The 20,638-nt window shown below is 63.0% G+C and overlaps 2 protein-coding genes across 2 annotated transcripts in view; both read left to right on the top strand.

Moving 5' to 3' along the window:
* Positions 1-696: 696 nt before the first annotated feature.
* On the top strand, positions 697-12,828 carry LOC148591239 (NACHT, LRR and PYD domains-containing protein 1-like). The gene is made up of 11 exons (XM_088537940.1): positions 697-740; positions 4,058-4,119; positions 4,241-4,288; positions 5,869-6,000; positions 6,165-6,238; positions 6,360-6,424; positions 6,498-6,715; positions 6,805-7,061; positions 10,633-10,761; positions 12,069-12,210; positions 12,572-12,828. Exons 1-11 carry the CDS (start codon positions 697-699, stop codon positions 12,826-12,828), a joined length of 1,428 nt encoding a protein of 475 aa, XP_088394066.1.
* Positions 12,829-14,811: 1,983 nt separating this feature from the next.
* LOC148591238 (phosphofurin acidic cluster sorting protein 1-like) overlaps positions 14,812-20,638 on the top strand; it is a 41,843-nt gene continuing 36,016 nt past the window's right edge. Inside the window, exons 1-2 of the mRNA XM_088537941.1 lie at positions 14,812-14,896; positions 19,499-19,586. Coding sequence (XP_088394067.1) covers positions 14,841-14,896; positions 19,499-19,586 — 144 coding nt within the window. The 5' untranslated portion in view covers positions 14,812-14,840. The remainder of the gene's footprint in view (positions 14,897-19,498; positions 19,587-20,638) is intronic.

Genomic DNA, 20,638 nt, shown 5'->3' with positions numbered 1-20,638 from the left:
CCCCAACCCCCCCAATGTCCCCATCCCCCTCAATGTCCCCAACCCCCCCCAATGTCCCCATCCCCCTCAATGTCCCCAGCGCCCCTCAATGTCCCATGTCCCCAGTGTCCCGCCCCCGTCCCGGTCCCCCCCCCCCAATGTCCCCAACCCCCTCCAACGTCCCCATCCCCCCCAACGTCCCCAACCCCCCCCAACGTCCCCAACCCCCCCCGATGTCCCCAACCCCCCCCGATGTCCCCAATCCCCCCGATGTCCCCATCCCCCTCGATGTCCCCATCCCCCTCGATGTCCCCAACCCCCCCAATGTCCCCGTGTCCCCCCCTCAATGTCCCCAACCCCCCCTCAATGTCCCCAACCCCCCTCGATGTCCCCAACCCCCCTCGATGTCCCCATTCCCCCTCAATGTCCCCATCCCCCTCAATGTCCCCAGCGCCCCTCAATGTCCCCAGTGTCCCGCCCCCGTCCCGGTCCCCCCCCCCCAATGTCCCCATCCCCCCCAATGTCCCCATCCCCCTCAATGTCCCCAATCCCCCTCAATGTCCCATGTCCCCAATGTCCCGCCCCCGTCCCGGTCCCACCCCCCCCCAATGTCCCCAACCCCCTCGATGTCCCCGTGTCCCCCCCCCATCCCGGTCCCCAACCCCCCCTCAATGTCCCCGCCCCCCCCGTCCCCCCGCACCCTGCGCGGGGGCCCCGATGTCTCCCAGCGCCGCCTGCAGCTCCGCGGGCGCCCAGGCCGCGTACGGGCCCTGCGGGGGGGGCAGCTCTGCCGGGCCGGGCCCCGCTCCCGCCGCCGCCTCCGCGCGCTCCGCCGCCGCCGCCATCTTCCCGCCGCGCCGCCGCCGCTTCCGGCCCGCGCCGCCGCCGCTTCCGGCCTTCCGCGCGCGGCCTCATGGGAGATGTAGTTCTCCCGGGGGGGCGGCGGACTCCGCAGCGCATGCGCGGATGGAAGGGCTGGGCCTCATGGGAGATGTAGTTCTCCCGGGGGGGGGAGGACTCCGCGGCGCATGCGCGAGTGGGGGGCGGGGCCTCATGGGAGATGTAGTGCTCCCGGGGGGGGGGGAGGACTCCGCGGCGCATGCGCGGGTGGGGGGGCGGGGCCGGCTGGTGCCCCGGCGAAAGTGAAAGGGGGGAAAGTGAAAGTGGGAAGGGAGGGGCCCGGGGAGGAGGGAGAGCGGAGACCGGGGGGACACGGGGACAGCGGTGAGGGGGACACGGGGGGACAGGGACACGGGGGGACAGGGACACGGGGACACGGGTGAGGGGGACACGGGGACACGGTGGGGACAGGGACACGGGGACACGGGGACGGGGACACGGGGACAGCGGTGAGGGGGACACGGGGGGACAGGGACACGGGGACACGGGTGAGGGGGACACGGGGACACGGTGGGGACAGGGACACGGAGACAGGGACACGGGGACACGGGTGAGGGGGACACGGGGACAGGGACACGGGGACACGGACACGGAGGAGCGGGGAGACAGGGACATGGTGGCGACAGGGACACGGGGACAGGGACACGGGGACAGGGACACGGGGGAGCGGGGGGACAGGGACATGGTGGCGACAGGGACACGGGGACACGGGGGGACAGGGACATGGGGACACGGGGGGACAGGGGGACACGGGGACAGGGGGACAGGGACACGGGGACGGGGACACGGGTGAGCGGAGGGACAGGGACATGAGGACATGGGGACGTGGGGACACAGGTGAGGGGGACATGGGGACACGGGAGAGCGGGGGGACAGGGACATGAGGACACGGGGACGTGGGGACACAGGTGAGGGGGACATGGGGACACGGGGGAGCGGGGGGACAGGGACATGGGGACACGGGGACGTGGGGACACAGGTGAGGGGGACATGGGGACATGGGGGAGCGGGGGGACAGGGACATGGGGACACGGGGACGTGGGGACACAGGTGAGGGGGACATGGGGACACGGGGGAGCGGGGGGACAGGGACATGGGGACACCAGTGAGGGGGATGTGGGGACAGTGGTGAGCGGAGGACACAGGGACAACGGGGAGCGGGGTGAGAGGGACACGGAGACATGGGTGAGGGGGACACAGGTGAGGGGGACATGGGGACAGCGGTGAGCGGGGGGACGGGGACCGGGGGAACGGGGGGACAGGGGGGAACGGGGACATGGGGGAGCGGGGACACGGACATGGGGACAGTGGTGAGCAGGGGGACTGGGACCTGGGGGAGCAGGGACATGGGGACATGGGGGCAGTGGTGAGGGGGACACGGGGGAGCAAGGGGACAGCGACATGGGGACATGGGTGAGCAGAGGAATGGGGACATGGGTGAGCAGGACACGGGGACACTGGTGAGGGGGACGCGGGGGAGCGGGGACACGGGGACATGGGTGTGTGGGGACACGGGGACAGGCGTGCGGGTGCGCGGGGATATGGGTGTGCGGGGACACAGGGACACGGGTGTGCGGGGACATGGGGACACGTGTGTGCGGGGACATGGGGACACGGGTGTGCAGGGACATGGGGACATGCATGTGCAGGGACACGGGGATACAGGTGTGCAGGGACACACGTGCAGGGACATGGGGACACGCGTGTGCGGGGACACGGACGCGGGTGTGCAGGGACATGGGGACACGAGTGTGCAAGAACACCCGTATGCAGGGACATGGGGACATGGGTGTGCAGGGACATGGGGACACGGGGACACGGGTGTGCGGGGACATAGGGACACGAGTGTGCAGGGACACGGGAACATGGATGTGCAAAGAGACACGTGTGCAGGGACATGGGGACACGGGTGTGCAGGGACACAAGTGTGCAGGGACATGGGAATATGGATGTGCAGAGAGACACGTGTGCAGGGACATGGGGACATGGGGACACGGGTGTGCAGGGACATGAGGACACGGGTGTGCGGGGACATAGGGGCACGAGTGTGCAGGGACACGGGGACATGGATGTGCAGAGAGACACGTGTGCAGGGACATGGGGACACGGGTGTGCAGGGACACAAGTGTGCAGGGACATGGGAATATGGATGTGCAGGGACATGCGTGTGCAGGGACACGGGGACATGAGTGTGCAGGGACATGGGGACATGGATGTGCAGGGACACGGGGACACGAGTGTGCAGGGACATAAGGACACGCGTGTGCGGGGACACGGACGCGGGTGTGCAGGGACATGGGGACACGAGTGTGCAAGAACCCCCCCTATGCAGGGACATGGGGACACGGGTGTGCAGGGACATAGGGACACGAGTGTGCAGGGACACGGGAACATGGATGTGCAGAGAGACACGTGTGCAGGGACATGGGGACACGGGTGTGCAGGGACATGGGGACACGGGTGTGCGGGGACATAGGGACACGAGTGTGCAGGGACACGGGGACATGGATGTGCAGAGAGACACGTGTGCAGGGACATGGGGACACGGGGACATGGGTGTGCAGGGACACGCGTGTACGGGGACACGGGTGTGCAGGGACATGCGTGTGCAGGGACACGGGGACATGAGTGTGCAGGGACATGGGGACATGGATGTGCAGGGACACGGGGACACGAGTGTGCAGGGACATAAGGACACGAGTGTGCAGGGACATGGGGACATGGGTGTGCAGGGACACGGGGACATGGATGTGCAGAGAGACACGTGTGCAGGGACATGGGGACACGGGTGTGCAGGGACATGAGGACACGGGTGTGCGGGGACATGGGGACACGGGTGTGCAGGGACACGGGGACACGGATGTGCAGAGAGACACGTGTGCAGGGACATGGGGACACGGGGACACGGGCGTGCAGAGACACGCGTGTACGGGGACACGGGTGTGCAGGGACATGGGGACACGGGTGTGCGGGGACACGGGGACACGGGTGTGCAGGGACACAAGTGTGCAGGGACATGGGGACACGGGTGTGCAGGGACATGCGTGTATGGGGACACAGGGACATGGGGACACAGGGACACGGGGACATGGGGACACAGGGACACGGGGACGCGGTTGCAGCGGGGCCTCCTCCCGCTCCGCATCCCGGCATTCCGGCTGCTCCTCCCTCCTCCCAGGACGCAGCCGGATCCGGATCCGGAGCCGGAGCCGTTCCCGATGGCCGAGCGGGAAGCCCAAGGTGGGTCCCGTCGGGGCCATGGGGACACGGGGACATCCCAAGCGGCCGGATCCCATCGGAGCGGGGAGTGGAGGTTCCGGCCGCTCCGCATTTTGGGAACGTTTCCGTCCGTTTGATCCAGGAGCCTTTGGAGAACGCGGAGTCTTGACCCGCGTGCGGGAGGAGGAAGGTGAGTGGGGGGGCCCGGCCATTCCCGGGATCGGCCGTTCCCGGGATCGGCCTTTCTCCGGATTGATCTTTCTAGCATCGGATGTTCCCCGGATCGGCTTTTCCTGGGATCAGGCGTTCCCAGAATTGGCCTTTCCCAGGATCGGGCGTTCCCGGGATTGGCCTTTCTCGGGATTGGCCTTTCCTGGCATCAACCGTTCTTGGGATTGGCCTTTCCCAGCACTGGCCTTTCCCGGGATCGGCCTTTTCCGGGATTGGCCTTTCTCGGGATTGGCCTTTCCTGCCATCAACCATTCCTGGGATTGGTTTTTCCCAGTATTGGTTGTTCCTGGGATTGGTCATTCCCAGGATTGGCCGTTCTTGGGATTGGCCTTTCGCAGGATTGGCCTTTCCCAGCATCGACTGTTCCCGGGATTGGCCTTTCCCGGAATCGGCCATTCCTGGGATTGGCTGTTCCTGGGATCGGCTGTTCCTGGGATCAGCCTTTCCCGGGATTGGATGTTCCCGGGATCGGCCTTTCCTGAGACTGGCTGTTCCCGGGATTGGATGTTCCCGGGATTGGCCTTTCCTGCCATCAGCCATTCCTGGGATTGGCTTTTCCCAGCATTGGCCGTTTCTGATATTGGCCATTCTTGGGATTGGTCATTCCCAGGATTGGCCGTTCCTCGCATCGGCTGTTCCTGGGATTGGCCTTTCCCAGGATCGGCAGTTCCTGGGATTGGCCTTTCTCGGGATTGGTCATTCCTGCCATCAGCCGTTCTTGGGATTGACCTTTCCTGGCATCGGCCGTTCTTGGGATTGGCGTTTCCTGGGATCGGCCTTTCCTGGCATCAGCCGTTCCTGGGATTGGCCTTTCCCAGGATTGGCCTTTTCCAGGATCGGCCATTCCCAGGATTGGCCTTTATTGGCCTTTCCCGGTATCGACTTTTCCCAGGATTGCCATTCCTGGCATCAGCCATTCTTGGGATTGGCCTTTCCCAGGATTGCCATTCCTGGCATCGGCCATTCCCGGGATTGGCCTTTCCTGGTATCAGCCTTTCCCGGCATCAGCCATTCCCAGGATTGGCTTTTCCCGGGATTGGCCTTTTCTGGCATCAGCTGTTCCTGGGATTGGCCTTTCCCAGGATTGGCCTTTTCCAGGATCGGCCATTCCCAGGATTGGCCTTTATTGGCCTTTTCCCGGAATCAGCAATTCCCAGGATTGGCCGTTCCCGGCATCAGCCATTCTTGGGATTGGCCTTTCCCAGGATTGGCCATTCCTGGGATTGGCTGTTCTTGGGATCGGCCTTTCCCAGGATCGGCCTTTCCCGGGATCGGCCTTTCCTGGAATCAGCAATTCCCAGGATTGGCCTTTCCCGGGATTGACCATTCCCAGGATTGGCCTCTCCTGGCATCGGCCTTTCCCAGATTGGCTTTTCCCGGGATTCCCCTTTCCAGGGACTGGCCTTTCCCGGCATTGGCCGTTCCCGGCATAGACCTTTCTTGGGATTGGCCTTTCCCACCATTGGTCATTTCCCGGAATGGCCTTTCCCAGGATCCCCCATTCCCGGGATTGGCTTTTCCCGGCATTCCCCTTTCCAGAGCCCGGCCTTTCCCGAGATCTTGATCATCCGCTCCCTTTCCATCACCTAGAGGCTTCTCACCTGGTTTCGGCATTTTCCACCGTCACCTTCTCCTCCAGCTCCTCTTCCGACGCAGACTCCGATGATCCTGGTGAGCTTCTCCCGCAGGGAATTTCACGGCATTTTGGGCCCTTTTGCCCCTTTTCTCCCTTTTCCGGTGGCTCCGCTTCCCTTGGGAAGGTCCCTGTCACCGCGCGGCGCCCTGGGGACCCCAAAACCACCCGGAATTCCCTTCTCCGGCTTTTTCCATGGCAGATGCTGCATGGATGGAGCAGCGGATGGAGCGGCGGACGGAGCAGGACGACCGCGACTGCTGTCCCAGGGATGAGGTGGGAATTGTCCCCAATGTCACCTTGGTGGTGGCACCTCTTGGCCTTCCCGGTCCTTCCTCTTCCATGGATTTGGGATCCGTGGGACGTTCCCGGTGCCAACGGCTGTTCCCATTCCCAGCTCCTCCCGGCAGCGGCCGCGCCGGAGATCATCCGCGCCGAGGGCGGCGGGAAGCGGAGCTACAGGTGAGATCCCATCGGGAACGCCGCCGGATCCGGCTGCTCCCGGCATCCCGGCCATCCGCTCCCATCCGTGCAGGATTTCCCTTCCCGGCACCGGCGCCTTCCGCTGCTCCGAGACCGGCTTGTGCATCCGGGCAAAGGCGGCCGTGACCGTGACCTACGGATACGGCTCGTGGCGCCGGCACCTCCGGAATTCCCGGGAATGGGCATTTGCCGGCCCCCTTTTCCACATCCGCGCGGAGCCGCCGGGCGCCGTGGGCTCCGTGGGGCTCCCGCACTTCGTGTGCCTCTCCGGTGAGCGCGGAGCCGCTTCCCGACCCCGGGAACGCCGGGAATCCGGGCGCCCCACGGAGCCTCCGTGTCGCTCCCAGGAGCGCGGGAAGGAGGATTCCCCGTTTCCCACATGCGGATCGGCCACTTTGTGGATGGGAAGCTCCTCGTGGAGGAGCCGGATGAGGTGCTGCCGTCGCACGCGGTGCTCCGGGATCCCGGATTCTCCTTCCTGGGAGTCCTTTGGAGGAAGGTGGCCTCGATCCTGGAGCTGCCCCTGCACTGCCTGGTCCTGCTCTTCCATAGCACCAGGAAGGAGCCGCTCACGCTCCATCTCTTCCTGATCCCGGATGACGGCTCCATAAAGCGGGTGAGATCCCACCGGAAGCGGGACGGCCCCGGGGCCGGGCAGAGCCTGGCGAGGCCGAATCCGCGGAGACGCGCGTGGTTCCCCATCCAACCCTACATGAACACCCAGGTTGGGTCATCCAACCCTACATGAGCACCCATGGTTCCTCATCTAACCCTACATGAACACCCATGGTTGCTCATCCAACTCTACGTGAACATTCGTGGTTGCTCATCCAATCCTACACGAACACCCGGGTTTGCTCATCCAACCCTACATGAACACTCCTGGTTGCTCATCCAATTCTACACCAACACCCGTGGTTCCTCATCCAACTCTACATGAACACCCGGGTTTGACCATCCAATTCTACACGAACACCCATGGTTGCTCATCCAAGTCTACACGAACACCTATGGTTCCTCGTCCAACCCTACATGAACACCCGGGTTTGCTCATCCAACCCTACATGAACACTCGTGGTCACCTTTCCAATTCTACACCAACACCCGTGGTTGGCCATCCAATTTTACATGAACACTCGGGTTTGTTCATTCAACTCTACAGGAACATCCACAGTTGCCCATTTGTTTCTATATGAACGCCAGTGGTTGCTCATCCAACCCTACATTAACCCCCCTTGGTTGCCCATCCAACCCTACATGAACACCCGTGGTTGCCCATCCAATTCTACATGAACACCTGGGTTTGCTCATCCAACTCTACACGAACACCCATAGTTGCTCATTCATTTCTATATAAACGCCAGTGGTTGCTCATCCAACCCTACATGAACACTCCTGGTTGCTCATCCAACCCTACACAAACACCTGAGTTTCCTTGTCCAACTCTACATAAACACCTGTGGTTGTTCATCCAACTCTATATAGATACCCACAGTTGCTCATCCAATCCTACGTAAATGCCCAGGTTTGCTCATCCAATCCTACATAAACACCCATGGTGCCCCATCCAACTCTACATGAGCACCTTGGTTTGCTCATCCAACCCCAAATGAACACCTGGGTTTGCTCATCCAATTCTACACAAACACCCATGGTTGCCCATCCAACCCTACATGAACACCCATGGTTGCTCATCCAACTCTACATGAACATTCGTGGTTGCTCATCCAATCCTACATGAACACCCGGGTTTGCTCATCCAACCCTACATGAACACTCCTGGTTGCTCATCCAATTCTACACCAACACCCGTGGTTCCTCATCCAACTCTACATGAACACCCGGGTTTGCCCATCCAATTCTACACGAACACCCATGGTTGCCCATCCAGCCCTACATGAACACCCATGGTTGCTCATCCAACTCTACATGAACATTCGTGGTTGCTCGTCCAACCCTACATGAACACTCGGGTTTGCTCATCCAAGTCTACACGAACACCTATGGTTCCTCATCCAACCCTACATGAACACTCAGGTTTGCTCATCCAACCCTACATGAACACTCGTGGTCGCCTATCCAATTCTACACGAACACTTGTGGTTGGCCATCCAATTCTACATGAACACTCGGGTTTGCCCATCCAACCCTACATCAACCCCGCCTTGGTTGCTCATCCAACCCTACATGAACACCCGTGGTTGCCCATCCAATTCTACATGAACACCTGGGTTTGCTCATCCAACTCTACACGAACACCCATAGATGCTCATTCATTTCTATATAAACGCCAGTGGTTGCTCATCCAACGCTACATGAACACTCCTGGTTGCTCATCCAACCCTACACAAACACCTGAGTTTCCTTGTCCAACTCTACATAAACACCTGTGGTTGTTCATCCAACTCTATATAGATACCCACAGTTGCTCATCCAATCCTACGTAAATGCCCAGGTTTGCTCATCCAATCCTACATAAACATGGTGCCCCATCCAACCCTACATGAACACCCGGGTTTGCTCATCCAACTCTACACAAACACCCGTGGTCCCTCATCCAACCCTACATAAACACCCATGGTTCCTCATCCAACTCAAACATCACGATTTGCTCATTCAACTCTACAGGAACATCCGTAGTTGTTCATTCATTTCTATATAAACACCCATGGTTGTTCATGTAAGTCTACATGAACACCCATGGTTGCTCATGCAAATCTACAGGAACAGTCGTGTTTGTTTATCTAATCTTACGGAAACGCCCATAGTTCCTCACTCACTTCTATATAAACATCCGTGGTTGTTCATCCAAACGTACATGAACACCCGGGTTTGCTCATCCAATTCTACACAAACACCTATGGTTGCTCATCTATCCGTACATAAACACCCATAATTGCTCATTCACTTTGATATAAACACCCGTGGTTGTTCATTCAAGCCTACATAAACACCCATGGTTGCTCGTTTAACTCTACATAAACCCCTAGGTTTGTTCATCCAATTCTACATAAAGACCTGTGCTTGCTCATGCACGTCTACATGAACACCCATAGTTGCTTATCCAAGTTTACATGAACACTCATGGTTGTTTATCTAATCATACGTGAACGCTCGTAGTTGCTCATCCAACTCTACATGAACAGCCATGGTTCGTCATCCATATCTACATAAACACCCGCGTTGGCTTATCCAACTGTACACGAACACCTGTGGTTGCTAATCCAACTCTACACGAACACCCGTGGTTCCTCATCCAACCCTACATGAACACCAGGTTTGCTCATCCAATTCTACACGAACAGCGTGGTTCCTCGTCCAACTCTACACGAACACCTGTGGTTGCTCATCCAACTCTACATGAACACCCGTGGTTGCTCATCCAACTCTACATGAACACCCGTGGTTGCTCATTCAACTCTACATAAACCCCTGGGTTTGGTCATCCAACTCTACGTGAGCACCCAGGTTTGCTCATGCAAGTCTACATGAACAGCCGTAGTTCGTCATCCAAATCTACATCAACACCCGGGCTTGCTCATCCAACTCTATATGAACACCCGTGGTTGTTCATCCAACTCTACACGAACACCCGTGGTTGCTCATTGAACTCACATAAACACCCGACTTTGGTCGTCCAGCTCTACATAAACACCCATGGTTGTTCATCTAGCTCTACATGAACACCCGTAGTTGCTCATTCACTTTGATATAAACACCCGTGGTTGCTCATCCAACCATGCATGAACGCCCGTAGTTGCTCGTTTAACTCAATATAAACTCCTGGGGTTCGTCATCCAACTCTACATGAACACCCATGGTTCCTCATCCAACTCTGTGAACAGCCGTGGTTGCTCATCCAACTCTATATGAACACCCGTGGTTCCTCGTGCAATTCTACGTGAACATCCATGGTTGCTCATCCAACTCTGCATGAACACCTGGGTTTCCTTGTCCAACTCTACATAAACACTTGTAGTTCTTCATCCAACTCTATATAGACACCTGCAGTTGCTCATCCAGCTCTACACGAAAGCCTGGGTTTGCTCATCCAACCCTACATGAACACCCATGGTTGCTCATCCAACTCTACATAAACACCGGGGTTTGCTCATCCAACCCTACATAGACACCCAGGTTTGCCCAATTCTCCCTGCCCAAGTTCTCCTGTGTTTGACTTTTTGCAGGCGGTCAAAGAAAGAGAGAAGGAGTTCAGGTCCTACCAGGTGGATAAACCAGCCTTGACCAAACGTCTCCGCTGTGGGAGGTCCTACGTTGTTTCCTGCTCAGCCTCAACCGCGCACATAAAACCCAAGGTAACGCAAGGGGAAGAGCAGGAGAAGCTGCGACTTGGACCCCAAGCTCTTCATTCACGTGAAATGTCCCCGTTTTGGGAATGTGGAGTTTCTTTTCCTTCGAGCTGATGAGGTTGACCATGACGGACAGCCATGGGGTTGGTTTCTTCCATTGAGTGCATGAGCTTGGCCATGTGGATGGTCGTGGGGTTGGTTTCTTCCATTGAATGCATGGGCTTGGCCGCGTGGATGGTCGCGGGGTTGGTTTCTTCCATTGAGTGCATGGGCTTGGCCGCGTGGATGGTCGTGGGGTTGGTCTTTGACCGCGTGGATGGTCGCAGGGTTGGTTTCTTTGGCCGCGTGGATGGTCGTGGGGTTGGTCTTTGGCCGCGTGGATGGTCGCGGGGTTGGTGTCTTTGGCCGCGTGGATGGTCGCGGGGTTGGTGTCTTCCATTGAGTGCATGGGCTTGGCCATGTGGACGGTCACGGGGTTGGTTTCTTTGGCCGTGTGGATGGTCATGGGGTTGGTTTCTTTGACCACGTGAATGGTCATGGGGTTGGTTTCTTCCATTGAGTGCATGAACTTGGCCATGTGGATGGTCATGGGGTTGGTTTCTTTGGCCGTGTGGATGGTCATGGGGTTGGTTTCTCCCATTGGGTGCATGAGCTCGGCCGCGTGGATGGTCATGGGGTTGGTTTCTTCCATTGAGTGCATGGCCTTGGCCGCATGGATGGTCGTGGGGTTGGTTTCTTCCATCGAGTGCATGAGCTTGGCCATGTGGATGGTCCTGGGGTTGGTCTCTTTGACCACGTGGATGGTCATGGGGTTGGTTTCTTTGGCCGTGTGGATGGTCTTGGGGTTGGTTTCTTCCATTGAGTGCATGAGCTTGGCCGTGTGGATGGTCGCGGGGTTGGTCTTTGACCACGTGGATGGTCGCGGGGTCGGTGTCTTTGACCACGTGGATGGTCGTGGGGTTGGTTTCTTCTATTGAGTGCATGAGCTCGGCCGCGTGGATGGTCATGGGGTTGGTTTCTTCCATTGAGTGCATGGGCTTGACCGTGTGGATGGTCGCGGGGTCGGTGTCTTTGACCACGTGGATGGTCGCGGGGTCGGTGTCTTCCATTGAGTGCATGGGCTTGGCCGCGTGGATGGTCGTGGGGTTGGTTTCTTCCATTGAGTGCATGGGCTTGGCCGCGTGGATGGTCGTGGGGTTGGTCTTTAACCACGTGGATGGTCGCGGGGTTGGTTTCTTTGACCACGTGGATGGTCGTGGGGTCGGTTTCTCCTTCCGTGCAGCTCCCCAGAGCAGCTCCTGCCTTTCCCGCAGACCCTGGACTTCCATCTGCGGGACGCGGAGGAGCAGCAGATCTTCAGCGAGATCTACCTGGCCGACATGGCGGGGAGCGTCCAACTGAGCTTGAAGGAGAAGAGCGGGACCGGCTCCGTGTGGGACGCGGTGCTCCGGAAGGGTTGGTGGCTCCATCCTTCCCCCTCCGTCGTGGGAGACCTCCCAAGGGCTGTAGAACACCTCGAGCTCGTGGTGGGATCCCATCCCCGTCATTGAGTGTCACCCGCAGCCCCAGCGTCCCCCATGGCCGAGGGTCCTGGTGGGGCTGTAGTTAGCGGTGCTGTCACTCGGTTCCATCAGTGGGAATGGGACAACCCAACCATGGTCCTTGCAGGAGACCTGACCCAGAGCATGGTGGCCGTGAGGACAACGTCCCACAGAGCAGGACGTGGAGCTGCAGGTAGGACCAAGGCCCGGGCAGGGGTCCGGGGACACGGGGACGGGCGCCCACGTCACCCACCGCTGTCCCACGTCCTCCCCAGGGAGCCACTTCGTGGATCGGCACCGCGCGGAGCTCATCCGGCGCGTGGTGGAGGTCGCGGGCGTCCTGGACGTCCTCCTGGAGCAGGAGGTGCTGGACCAGGAGCAGTACGAGCGGATCCTGGCGGAGAGGACATCCCAGGGCAGGATGCGGGAGCTCTACCGGCTGGTGCCGAGCTGGAGCCGGCGCTGCAAGGACTCCCTCTACGAGGCCCTCAAGAAGACCCAGCGCTTCCTGGTCGAGGACCTCGACCAGTGACCTGGGGAGGTGACAACCCCTCCGTGACCCGCGGCCGAGTCCCCCCTGGCTGGTGGCTTCATGGGTCACCAGCAGCACATGGATGAGGTTGGAAGGCTCCTCTGGAGACCCCAACGCTCCGTTTTGGTGCTAGGGTCACCCAGAGGTGGGTCCGGGCGGAGATATTCCAAGTCCCTCCAAGTCTCTGCGGCATTCCCAGTAAAAAATTCCTTCCTGAATCCGAGCGGAATCCGTGCGTTTCTGTCCGGGTCCCGTCCCCGGGTGTCACCAAGGCGGCTCCCGGTGTCCTTGAGCGCCTGTCCCCATCGGGTGGGCATTGAAGAGATCCCCGGAGCCTCCCCTGGGGAGTCCCGTGTCCCTCAGCCTCTCCTTACACGGGAGGCGCTTCATCACCACCGTCATCATCACCACCGTCATCGCCGTCATCGTCACCATCACCGTCATCGTCACCGTCATCATTATCATCATCACTATCTTCATCGCCATCATCATCATCATCACCATCATCATTATCACCGTCATCATCACCACCATTATTATTATCATCACCATCATCATCACCATCATCATCGTCATCACCGTCATCATCACCATCATTATTATCATCACCACTATCCTCATCATCATCATCATTATCCTCATCGCCGTCATCACTGTCATCATCACCACCATCATCATCATCACTATCCTCATCACCATCATCATCATCACCTCCATCATCATCACTGTCATCACCATCATCATCATCACCGTCATCATTGTCATCACCGTCATCATCACCATCGTTATTATCATCACCACTATCCTCATCACCACCACCATCATTATTATTATTATTATTATTATTGTTATTATTATTATTATCGTCCCCCACCCAACGCAGCTCCTACAGGGACAGCCCCGCTCTGCCCCTTTAACAGCGGCTCCCGCCCAGGGGGCGGGGCTCCGGCGGGCCGCGCCCAATGAGCGGCCGCTGGGCGGGGCCAGCGGATCCCTGCAGTAACGGGCGGGGCTTGCGGCCACTGCGGCGCTGCGGGGTGGGCGGGGCTAGGCCGGGCAGCGCCGGCCAATGAGGTGGCGTCGAGGGGGGCCGAGGGGCGGGGCGGCAGCAGCGAGGGGCGGGGCCGGCCGCTGAGGGATGGGCCGGGGAAGGGAGAGGAGCAGCCAATGAGCGCCCAGTGCGGAGGTCGGGGGCGTGGCGACGGATGCGGTGGGCGGGGCCAGTGTCTGGGAGGGGCTCGGCCCTTGCGCACGGTTGGGGGCGGGGCCTGGGCCCTTGCGGACCATTGGGGCGGGGCCATTGATGGCGATTGTGGGCGGGGCCTCGGCCGTCGCCGGCGGTTGTGGGCGGGGCTTCCGCCCTTGCGGACCGTTGGGGGAGAGGCGTGACCGTTGGCCGCGGTTGTGGGCGGGGCTTCCGCCCTTGCGCACTGTTGTGGGCGGGGCCTCGGCCGCTGTTGGCGATTGTGGGCGGGGCCGCGGCCCTTGCGGACCGTTGTGGGCGGGGCCTCGGCCGTTGTTGGCGGTTGTGGGCGGGGCCGCGGCCGTTGGTGGCGGTTGTGGGCGGGGCCGCGGCACTTGCGGACCGTTGTGGGCGGGGCCGCGGCCGTTTGAGGCGCTTGTGGGCGGGGCTTCCGCCCCTGCGGACCGTTGCGGGCGGGGCCGCGGCCCTTGCGGACCGTTGTGGGCGGGGCCGCCGGCACCGGTTGTGGGCGGGGCTTCCGCCCTTGCGGATCGTTGGGGCGCGACCGTTAGCGCCGGTTGTGGGCGGGGCCGCGGCCCTCTCGGACCGTCGGGGCGCGCCCGGTGACGGCGGCCGTGGGGGGCCATGGCGGAGCGCGCGGCCGTTGCTGGCGGCGGCGCCGCGCGCGGCCCCGGCGGGTCGGGCCCGCAACCGGCGGCCCCGCAGCCGCCTCCGCAGCCGCTGCCGCCGCCGCCCTCGGGCTCCCCGGGGGCCGCCGGTCCCACCGGTAACAGCGGCGGCGGCGGCGGGGGGGGGCCGCCCGGTGCAGATGAACCTGTACGCGACGTGGGAGGTTGACCGGAGCTCGCCCAGCTGCGTGCCCAGGTGAGCGGCCCCCTGAGTGCCCCCCGCCAGCACCCTTGGGTGCTGCGACCCCCTGTGTCTTCGCCCCCACCCTTGGGTGCAGGGACCCCCCCCCCCGGGTGCTGCGACCCCCTGTCCCACCCCCCCAGCACCCTTGGGTGCTGGGACCCCCCCCCCGACCCCTCCTCGGGGGCTGCGACCCCCTGTGTCCCCCCCCACCACCACCCTTGGGTGATGGGACCCCCCCAGGGCCCCTCCCTTGGGGGGCTGCGACCCCCTGTGTCCTCCCCCCAGCACCCTTGGGTGCTGGGGCCCCCTGTCCCTCCCCCCACCACCACCCTTGGGTGCTGGGACCCCCCCCCGGCCCCTCCTCGGGGGCTGCGACCCGCTGTCCCCCCCCCCCCACCCTTGGGTGCTGGGACCCCCTGTGTCCCCCCCACCACCACCCTTGGGTGCTGGGACCCCCCCCCCCCCGGCCCCTCCTCTGGATGCTGCGACCCCCTGTGTTTTCGCCCCCACCCTTGGGTGCTGGGACCCCCCCCAGGGCCCCTCCCTTGGGGGGCTGCGACCCCCTGTCCTGTCCCCCCCCACCCTTGTGTGCTGGGACCCCCCTGGCCCCCCCTCTGGGTGCTGCGACCCGCTGTGTGCCCCCCCCCCACCCTTGGGTGCTGGGACCCCCTGTCCCCCCCCCCCCACCACCCTTGGGTGCAGGGACCCCCCCGGCCTCTCCTATGGGTGCTGCGACCCCCTGTGCCCCCCCCACCACCCTTGGGTGCTGTGACCCCCTGCCCCCCCCCCCACCACCACCCTTGGGTGCTGGGACACCCCAGGGCCCCTCCCTTGGGTGCTGGGACACCCTGTGTCCCCCCCACTGCCACCCTTGGGTGCTGGGACCCCCCTGGCCCCTCCTCTGGGTGCTGCGACCCCCTGTCCCCCCCCCCCACCACCACCCTTGGGTGCTGGGACACCCTGTCCCCCCCCCCCACCACCCTTGGGTGCTGGGACACCCTGTCCCCCCCCCCACCACCCTTGGGTGCTGTGACCCCCCCAGGGCCCCTCCCTTAGGGTGCTGCGACCCCCTGTGTGCCCCCCCCCACCGCCCTTGGGTGCTGAGACACCCTGTCCCCCCCCCAGCACCACCCTTGGGTGCTGGGACCCCCCTGGCCCCTCCTCTGGGTGCTGCGACCCCCTGTGTGCCCCCCCAGCACCACCCTTGGGTGCTGCGAACCCCTGTGCCCCCCCAGCACCACCCTTGGGTGCTGGGACACCCTGTGTCCCCCCCAGCACCACCCTTGGGTGCTGGGACCCCTTGTGTCCTCCCCCCCCCCCCCCCACCCTTCAGTGCTGCGACCCCCTGTGTCTTCGCCCCCACCCTTGGGTGCAGGGACCCCCCCTCCTCTGGGTGCTGCGACCCCCTGTCCCCCACCACCACCCTTGGGTGCTGGGACCCCCTGTCCCCCCCCCACCACCACCCTTGGGTGCTGGGACCCCCCCCAGGGCCCCTCCCTTGGGGGGCTGCGACCCCCTTTGTCCTCCCCCACCGCCCTTGGGTGCTGAAACACCCTGTCCCCCCCCCAGCACCACCCTTGGGTGCTGGGACCCCCCTGGCCCCTCCTCTGGGTGCTGCGACCCCCTGTCCCGTCCCCCCCCCACCCTTGGGTGCTGGGACCCCCTGTCCCCCCCCCCACCCTTGGGTGCTGGGACACCCCAGGGCCCCTCCCTTGGGGGGCTGCGACCCCCTGTGTCCTCCCCCACTGCCCTTGGGTGCTGGGACCCCCTGTGTCCCCCCCCCACCACCACCCTTGGGTGCTGGGACACCCCAGGGCCCCTCCCTTGGGGGGCTGCGACCCCCTGTGTGCCCCCCCCACCACCCTTGGGTGCTGGGACCCCCCCCAGGGACCCCTCCCACCATTGGGTGCTGGGCCCCCCTCCCTGACCCCCTTGTCGGGTGCTGGGACCCCTTGTCCTCCCCCCCCCCCCCCCACCCTTGGGTGCTGGGACTCCCCCCCCCGACCCCCTCCTCGGGTGCCCCCCTCCCCTGGGGAGCTGCGACCCCCTGTCCCCCCCGTTTGAGTGCAGGGACCTCCCCAAGGGACCCCCCCCCCCCTCGGGTGCTGGGACCCCCTGTCCCCTCCCCCCACCCTTGGGTGCAGGGACCCGCCCCCCCCCCCCCCCCCAAGGACCCCTCCCCTGGGGGACTGCGACCCCCTGTCCCCCCCCAGCTGGGATCCCCCCCAACCCCCTCCTTGGGGGCTGCGACCCCCTGTGTCCCCTCCCCCCCCCCCACCCTTGGGTGACGGGTCCCCCCCCCCGACCCCCTCCTCGGGTGCTGCGACCCCCTGACCCCCCCCCCCAGCCCACTTGGGTGACGGGACCCCCAGGGACCCCCCCCCCAACTCGTGTCACCCCCCCCCCGACGTCACCTGTGTGCAATGGACACGTGTCTGTGCACACGCGTGTGCAAGGGAGCCCTGACACATGTGCACACCTGTATGTGCACACGTATGTGCAAGGAAGCCCTTGTGCAATGCACACGTGTCTGTGCACACGCGTGTGCGAGGGAGCCGTGACCTGTGTGCACACGTGTATGTGCACACATATGTGCAAGGGAGCCTGTGTGCAATGCACACGTGTCTGTGCACACGCGTGTGCAAGGGAGCCGCGACCTGTGTGCACATGTGTCTGTGCACACGCGTGTGCGAGGGAGCCCGTGTGCAATGCACACGTGTCTGTGCACATGCGTGTGCGAGGGAGCCGTGACCTGTGTGCACATGTGTCTGTGCACACGTATGTGCAGGGGAGCCCGTGTGCAATGCACACGTGTATGTGCACACGCGTGTGCAAGGGAGCCTGTGTGCAATGCACATGTGTCTGTGCACACACATGTGCAAGGGAGCCCTGACACGTGTGCATACCTGTATGTGCACACGTATGTGCAGGGGAGCTGTGTGCAATGCACATGTGTCTGTGCACACACGTGTGCGAGGGAGCCACGACCTGTGTGCACACGTGTATGCACACGTATGTGCAAGGGAGCCCATGTGCAATGCACACGTGTCTGTGCACACGCGTGTGCGAGGGAGCTCTGACACGTGTGCACATACGTGCACCTCCCGAGACGGCGCATGCATGCGTAGGTCGTGCACGTGCACACGTATGTGCACACGCATCACGCATGTGCAAGGCACGTCCGTCCCCGTGGCCACGTGTGTGTCCCCTGTGACACGCGTGTCCCCTGAGCACGCTCACGTTCTGTGCGTGTTCGGGTCACCCGTGTCACCCGTGTGCGTGTCCCGGAGGTGCTCGTGGTCCCCGCAGCACCCACACATGTCCCCCCGTGTCACGCATGTCCCCTGTCATGCGTGTGGCCCATGTCACGTGTGTCCCCCGTGTCACCGGTGTCCCCATGTCATGCTTGCCCCCTTGTGTCACCGTCCCCCCATGTCATGTGTGTCTCCTCGTGTCATGCTTCCCCGTGTCACGCATGTCCCCCTCTTGTGTCATGCGTGTCCCCCTGTCACATGTGCCCCACTCGTGTCATGCGTGCCCACACGTGTCCCCCTCTTGTGTCACGCGTGCCCCCGTGTCACTTTCCCGTGTCACATGTGTCCCCCGTCATGCATGCTACACGTGTCCCCCTCTTGTCACATGTGTCCACCTGTCACGCATGCCCACGCGTGCCCCCTTGTCACGCTTCCCCCTGCGTTATGTTCCGTGTCACACGTGTCCCCGTCACACGTGCCCATGTGTGTCCCATTTGTCACATGTGTCCCCGTGTCCCCCGTGTCACGCGTGCCCATGCGTGCCCCTATGTCACACTTCTCCCTGCGTTATGTTCCCTGTCACACGTGTCCCCCGTCACGCGTTCCCACGTGTGTCCCCCTCTCGTGTCACATGTCCCCCATGTCACGTGTGCCCACTCGTGTCATGTTACCCCTGTGTCACACGTGTCCCCTGTCACGCGTGCCCAGGTGCATCCCCCTCTCGTGTCACATGTGTCCCTCTGTGTCCCCCTCTCGTGTCACGTGTCACACGTGCCCACTCGTGACATGTTCCCCGTGTCACACGTGTCCCCTGTCACGCGTGCCCACGCGTCCCCCTCTCGTGTCACATGTGTCCCTCTGTGTCCGCCTCTCGTGTTACATGTGTCCCCCTCTCATGTCACACGTCCCCCATGTCACGCGTGCCCACGCGTGTCCCCCTCTCGTGTCACACATGTCCCCCCGTGTCACACGTGCCCATGCGTGTCCCCCTCTCATGTCATGCGTGTCCCCCCGTCACGCGTGCCCACATGTCACACTTCCCCGTGTCACGCGTGCCCACGCGTGTCCCCCTCTCGTGTCCCCCTCTCGTGTGACACATGCCCACGCGTGTCCCCCTCATGTCATGTGTCTCCCCGTGTCACGCGTGCCCACATATGTCCCCCTCTTGTGTCACATGTGTCCCTCTGTCCCCCTCTCGTGTCATGCGTGTCCCCCCGTGTCACACGTGCCCACGTGTGTCCCCCTCTCGTGTCACATGTGTTCCTCTGTGTCCCCCTTTCGTGTTACGTGTGTCCCCCTCTCATGTCACACATGTCCCCCCATGCCACACGTGCCCACGCGTGTCCCCCCGTGTCCCCAGGCTCTTCAGTGTCACCCTGCAGCGCCTGGTCATGGTGCGGGAGGTGGCCAAGGACCTCAGCTCCGTCGTCATCGCCGCCAAGCTCCAGGTGGCACCCACGGCGGGGGGGGGGGTGTCCCCAGGGTGCCCGGGGGGGTGCCAGTGTCCCTGGGGTCCCCAGGGTGGCACCTTAAGGCAGGGCTGGGGGTCCCCAGGGTGCCCTGTGGCACCACAGGGGGTGTCTGGGGGTCCCAGGGGTCCCTAGGATGGCACCTTGAGGGGGGTATGGGGGGTCCCCAGGGTGCCACAGGTGATGCCAGGGGGTCCGGGGTCCCCAGGGTGGGTCAGTGGGGTTCCAGGGGTCCCCAAGGTGGCACCTTGAGGTGGGTATAGAGGGTCCCCAGGGTGCCCTGTGGCACCACGGGGGGGTGCCAGGGGCTGGAGGGTCCCCAGGGTGGCACCTCGAGGCGGGGCTGGGGGTCCCCAGGGTGCCCCGTGGTGCCAAGCGGGGGTGCCAGGGTGCCCGGGGGTCCCCAGAGTGGATCAGTGGGGTCCCAGGGGTCCCTAGGGTGACACCTTAAGGCAGTGCGGGGGGTCCCCAGGGTGCCACGTGGTGCCAAGGGAGGTGCCAGGACGTCTGGGGGTCCCCAGGGTGCCCCATGGTGCCAAGCGGGGGTGCCAGGGCGTCCGGGGGTCCCCAGAGTAGATCAGTGGGGTCCCAGGGTCCCCAGGGTGGCACCTTAAGGCAGTGCGGGGGGTCCCCAGGGTGCCACGTGTGATGCCAGGGGGTCCAGGTATCCTCAGGGTGGCACCTTGAGGTGGGTATGGGGGGTCCCCAGGGTGCCCCGTGGTGCCAAGGGAGGTGCCAGGACGTCCGGGGGTCCCCAGGGTGGGTCAGGGGGGTCCCAGGGGTCCCTAGGGTGGCACCTTGAGGTGGGTATAGGGGGTCCCCAGGGTGCCCTGTGGCACCATGGGGGGTGCCAGGAGGTCCAGGGGTCCCCAGGGTGCCTCAACAGTGTCCCATGGGGTCCCCAGGGTGGCACCTCAAGGGAGGGCTGGGGATCCCCAGGGTGCCCCGTGGTGCCAGGGGGGATGTCAGGGAGTCTGGGGGTCCCCAGGATGGGTAAGCGGGGTCCCTAGGGTGGCACCTTGAGATGGGTA

Source organism: Tinamus guttatus, unplaced genomic scaffold (genome assembly GCF_059628265.1).
Source record: "Tinamus guttatus ecotype Peru unplaced genomic scaffold, ASM5962826v1 Tinamus_guttatus_pri_ptg000904l, whole genome shotgun sequence".
Lineage (NCBI taxonomy): Eukaryota > Metazoa > Chordata > Aves > Tinamiformes > Tinamidae > Tinamus > Tinamus guttatus.
Note: the sequence above shows the minus strand (reverse complement) of the source record. Positions and strands in the feature narration are given on the sequence as shown.